Raw genomic sequence first — 5,463 nt, 5'->3', positions numbered from 1 at the left:
AGGGGGTGAAGTGGTATAGGGTGGGGGGAGGGGAGGAGGAGGGGGTGAAGGGGTATAGGGTGGGAGGAGGAGGGGGTGAAGGGGTACAGGGTGGGAGGAGGGGGGGTGAAGGGGTACAGGGTGGGAGGAGGGGAGGAGGAGGGGGTGAAGGGGTATAGGGTGGGGGGAGGGGAGGAGGAGATTGACCGGGCAAAGGGCAGCGCAGGGGGGGATGGCCTGACGCGACTGATATCACTGTCTCTCTCTCACAGTCCAAACTCCACAGAGAGATCTGATTACTACAGCTCCCGTACATGCTCCTCTGTTCACCCACCCACCGACACACACACACCCTCCCACACCCACACCCACACCCACACACACACACACACACACACACACACACACACACACACACACACACACACACACACACACACACACACAGGACAGAAATAGGCAGCAGAGAAATCGTTGGTTAGAGACTCGGATATAAATAACTGATATTATAAATTAATGGGGAAATAGCAAAAAAATCACCCAGATTTGAGGTTAAAGAGTCTGACAGCCCCCCCCCCCCACCATGCCCCAAGGGGAGGAGCCAGCCCAGCCTTGATCTACCATTGGCTGGCTACATGGCTGCCACCCGGAAGTGACATTTCGGTCACCTCTGCTACAAACATTCCACATTAACAGCAGTACCAGTGTGTGTTTGTTTGTGTGTGTGTGTGTGTGTGTGTATTGGTGTGTGTGTGTATGTGTGTGGCGGCGGGGGGACAGTTACTGTCAAAGAGAATGTCTTTATTCCCACGATTGTTTGAACAAGTGGCTGGACAATAGTGGGAAGGGAGAGGGGGGTGGCGGGGGCAGGAGGAGGTGTGTGAAAGAGTTGGCCTCTCAGGGTCTGTGACTTCCACTGCCATAAGATGTTTATAAATGTCCTCCCATCATACGAACATCTACCCTGTTTACATCAGTCTCCACTGACCCGAAACTCCACAGTAGCAGCAACTTCGTTACGGCTCATCCACCTACGGTAAATACTGCAAACCACACATCGCTACGCTGGTCGGTGGCGTCCTGGGTGATCAGGGCCCCAGGCTCGGCCTCCAGGAGCCCAGTAGGAAGAGGAAGTCCACCATCGCCGTGTGGCTCCACGCCGCTCCTCACAGCCTCTCTAATCCGGCAGCTCTGTGGAAGCGTGGCCAGGTCTTTCCCGCTCTGCGGCCACGCCCCCGCCAGCGTCACCACTATAACGCTCGCCTCTACGAGGACGCGTGCGCCCGTTGGAGCCTCTGGGCGCCACGGAGGCGGTACGCGGCGAACGGTGCGACAGAGACGTCATCGCTGCCACCAAATGCAGCGATCTGGTTGGATGGCCCACAAACCGGTAAGGTTTCGAACCTCTGTCCAACATAACCGCCGCCGATTCTTAAAACACCAGAGAAGACCTCGAACCCCCGGTCCCTCACACAGAAGACGCCGAGGCGGATCCCCAAACACCCACTACCTTTAGACTCTTCCAAACATACCCCATCAGAAACCCACATCCACAATGTTACACTCCTACTTTCAACGTCCACCACTGTCCACCACTGTGGGGTCTCAGGACTGCTGTCCTACATGCAGAGGAGGAACTGAGAGATGTTGTCTACTCAACAAAACCTTCAAGGCAACACAGAGATGTTCAGTTAACAAAGAGGATAGACCGGGTGAACACGCAAAACACCCTTCCTCAGACTGACTGTGAGAGTCTAGGCTTGTCAGAATAGCATCTATATGAGAGAGTTTACAGTGAGATGAGCACATGTGGATGTACTACAACAGCGGTACTAACTTTTGTTGGGTTTGCGTAGCAGGTGTGGCTGTGGCAGATAGCGGTTCTGCTCGGGATTGTTGATCCAGGTTTCAGTTGGCAGATTGGCCACCATCCTGTTCGACGGCTGCGGCTTCTCCTCCACGGCCGACGTGATCACCATCGGAAATGCCGGGCGGGGGGTTTGGACTACGTATCCCAGAAATCAAAGTTAAAGTTCAGGTGTTGGGGTTTCCAAACCTCTGGTGTGGTGGGGTAGTGCTCCGACCCACATCAACCTTTACTTAGTCTGCAGTCCAGAAGAATACATCCAACAACAGAGCAACTTCACGTGTGAACCGGAAAGGCAGGTATAAATCAGGGTTTCCCACAAAAAAATAGGGCTCTTCTCTCTGTCAACAGTTCAATCCTGAAGTGACGGAGTAGGAACCAAGGAAATCAAAAGGCACCGTTAACTAGCTCCACGTGTTTCCTCTCTCATTTATTACTATGTTTCTCTAAGGCAATAAACTGGGTTTCAGGCATCAACGCTTATTCTCAGAAGTAAAAATATAATTACTTAAACTATCTATTTCTCAATATATTTTATAGATATATTTCTATTCAAGATATATGCTTCTCTGTGTATGTATACATGGGGAAGGAAAATATTTGGTTACTCAAGTTTGCTTCTTAAGTGCGGCAGTTTCATGCATTGTTACTTGGTGCTTTAGTTTCATTCCATTTCTGTTCCAGCCAGTAGGTAGCTCCAGGGGAACCAGGCAAGGTGACCGGTAGCTGGTGTGACTGGGTGACCAAACAGGTGTAACTACCTGGTGAGTGGATGTAGGCGTGGAGGGGAGCGTGGTAGTCCAGGTTAGGTAGACCAGGCTAGGTAGCTTGAGTTGTAGCTGGGCAGACAGGACCCCCGCTGCTGTTCCAGTTCAGGGCTGTCAGCAGCTGAACACAGAGAGACCTGGCCCTGGTGGGCTGGGGGGTGGGGGGCTCGGTTTCCAACTACCACCACTTACCCCATCACTCTCCCTAAAAATAGCATTGGCCCTTAGATCCCGTTGAAGTATCCTACAGCCAACTAATCAGTAATAAAACGAGCAGGTGGAGGATATCCGTCGCATCTGGTCCGTATTCAATCCCAGGCTCTCCTATCCTTGTGTTCTAATCCAGCGACACAAAGGCTACAGTTCAGAGAGAGATCATTCACAGTAGACGCGTTTAGTCTTTGTCTCCCCGCCAGACGCACCGCTCTACCCTTCCCCCTTGAACGGAACTGGCCGAGTCCGCAGATGTCAACTGGTGACCTTCCGCGCTGGCAGGTCGGGGCGGGGGGTTGGGGGGGGGAGAGGGTGGGCGGAGAGGGGCACCGAGCTAAAAACAAGAGTGACAACAACCTAAGGCTGTTAGAGAAAAATGTTTTCGTGTGCAGGAGGAGGAAATCGACACGTGCATGCAAAACAAAGCAAAGTGCTGATGTGCAAGAGTATTTACAGGCACAAAAAAGTTCAACCGTGTTCAGTTCCCTGCCGAGAGCGGGAGTGGAGAGGAGAGTCTCCGGCGAGCCGGACGTCAGGGCACCTTGATGTGACGCTCACAAGGGAATCTGCTATTTTGAATCTTTCTACCCGGAGACGCGTCCTCCCCCTCGTACGCAGCAATAATTCTGCCCTCTCGCCCCTGCACTTTGTTTAACCAGGCAGGGTTGTTCCAACTGTGAGCGAAACAATAAACAAAACGTTAATAAACTCAACGTTATGTATATCCAAAAGGAAACGAAACTTTCCCCCGAAAATCTTTAATTTGTCTCCTGTCGGGCAGCTCCGTGACAGTAGTTCGTACTGTATTCCTGTTTTGAACTGTCGATGAAGAAAAATGTGGGCTCAGTCGCTGTCAGCGGTCCTCCAAAACGTGATAATAACAATGTGCCTTTAGAAACCGAAAGTTTGTGTTTCAAAATAAGCAAAAGGAAGTAGCGAAGTTTTCTGTTCCGAAACCTCCCTCGCAGTTCTGTACGCAGTCCTTTCCCCGCTTCCGTGTGGCTCAACGCTTCTCTTCACTCGCTCCTGTCCATCTACATATTCTTTCTTCCTTGAATCCTCCCGTTTTTCTCTCGTATAAGTCGTTATTTCTATTTTTTACCGCAGAGATGGTATTTTTCCCGGGCAGTTTTAACTCCAATTCGCCCCTCTCCCGTCAGTACTCCCGGTTGGCTTGCTTCTCTGGCCGGGTCCGGATCCACACCCTGCGATGCGGATTGTTCCAACGGCTCAGCAGGCGAGGGGAGGGGGGTGCTGAAGAACACTCCTACAGCGGCGCGCTTGACGCAGCTCCACCAGATCCACGCACATTAATGTTTAAACACTCAAAGTAGCGGGATACCTGGGGAGCGACGGTACATCACGGGGAAATGACGCAGAGTTTTATCCCCATGTATATGTGAAATTAGGCGGTCCGTTGTAATATAGAACAATGTATATCAGCACGGAGTCTTTTCACATCCCCCCCTCCGGAGTAGTTGCGCCACCATGTCGCCCCTCTCCATGTATAGTAACTCGGCAGATATATACTGTAACATATATAGACAAGGGCTACATTGATGGGGGACACTGGAAGTTCCTGAATAAAACTGAAATTCCACCTCCAGAAATGATACTGATCTTAGCCTGTGTGATGTCAACAGGGCTGAACAGTGTAGCCTGTGTAGGCTACGTCCAATAATGACTTCTTCTACGTGGGGAACACGTCATAGCCTATAAATCGGTATCAAATGACTATCCGGTGAGACAATCGGCTGAGTGGTCAGCTCAAGCTAACGTTTAGCTCTCTAAAACATTTCAGACTGTGGGAGATATAAACAACTAAACTGGATGACTGTGATTGTGACCAATTGTTTAGAAGCCCATCAATTCATGCCAATCTTCATATGGCCAAAGCAATAGCCTACTCTGTATCAGAAAAGTTGAATCCACACAAGTTCACTAAAATAGTTATGAAGTAACCAAGTGATCTGTCCTTCAACAGTGATTCTGTTTGTGCAAGGTTCATTTTGATCCACCAGTCCTTGAGAATTATTTCAACTTTTCTGTGCTAAAGCGCGCTCACTGGCAAACCCTTCCCCTCCTCCTCCTCCTCCTCCCATAGCTTTCCTCCTCCACCGCTCCTCTCCCCTCTCTCTCCCTGACGCGCCTTCCTTGATCGTGAGCTCCACTCTCTCTCTCTCTACCCCTCCTCTCTCTCTCTCTCTCTACCCCCAGTGTGCGCGTTCGCAGGCTCTGTTGCTATCCGACGCCAGGCAGCTTGAGCGCGATTGGTCAGACCAAGTCCCTTCCGCTGCTTGAATTGGTCAACCAGGATCAGTGGGCGGGGCCATGAGAGGAGGTTGTCCTGTCCCCTCGTCGTCTTCAAACGCATCGCGGAGGCAGAATGACGTGCCCGCGGAAATAGTTTAAAGACCTCAGGTAGGGCAGATAGGGGGAGGGGGCGGCAGCTGGGAAAGTGACCAGAGGATGTAGCATACGAGTCATACAGAAAAGGAAGAGCGCACGAGCTTTCATAATAGGCAGATCCCTATAGAATGATATTCCTTTAGTTATATCGCTCAAAAAATGCCATAGCCAACACCTGACACAGAGGCTGGGTATATTATGACAGCACACACATGCAAACAGTAAGAA

The 5,463-nt window shown here is 51.0% G+C and overlaps 1 protein-coding gene across 1 annotated transcript in view; it reads right to left on the bottom strand.

The window, feature by feature from the left end:
* The window catches only part of dyrk1b (dual-specificity tyrosine-(Y)-phosphorylation regulated kinase 1B), a 23,290-nt gene extending 19,290 nt beyond the window's left edge, over window positions 1–4,000 (bottom strand). The window contains exon 1 of the mRNA XM_084443766.1: window positions 1,817–4,000. Within this exon, the coding sequence (XP_084299892.1) occupies window positions 1,817–1,958 (142 nt within the window). The 5' untranslated portion in view covers window positions 1,959–4,000. The remainder of the gene's footprint in view (window positions 1–1,816) is intronic.
* Window positions 4,001–5,463: the final 1,463 nt, after the last annotated feature.

Source organism: Borostomias antarcticus, assembly GCF_949987555.1.
Source record: "Borostomias antarcticus genome assembly, chromosome: 10".
Taxonomy (NCBI): Eukaryota; Metazoa; Chordata; class Actinopteri; order Stomiiformes; family Stomiidae; genus Borostomias; species Borostomias antarcticus.
The sequence above is the reverse complement of the archived record's forward strand: the minus strand, read 5'-3'. Positions and strand labels throughout refer to the sequence as shown.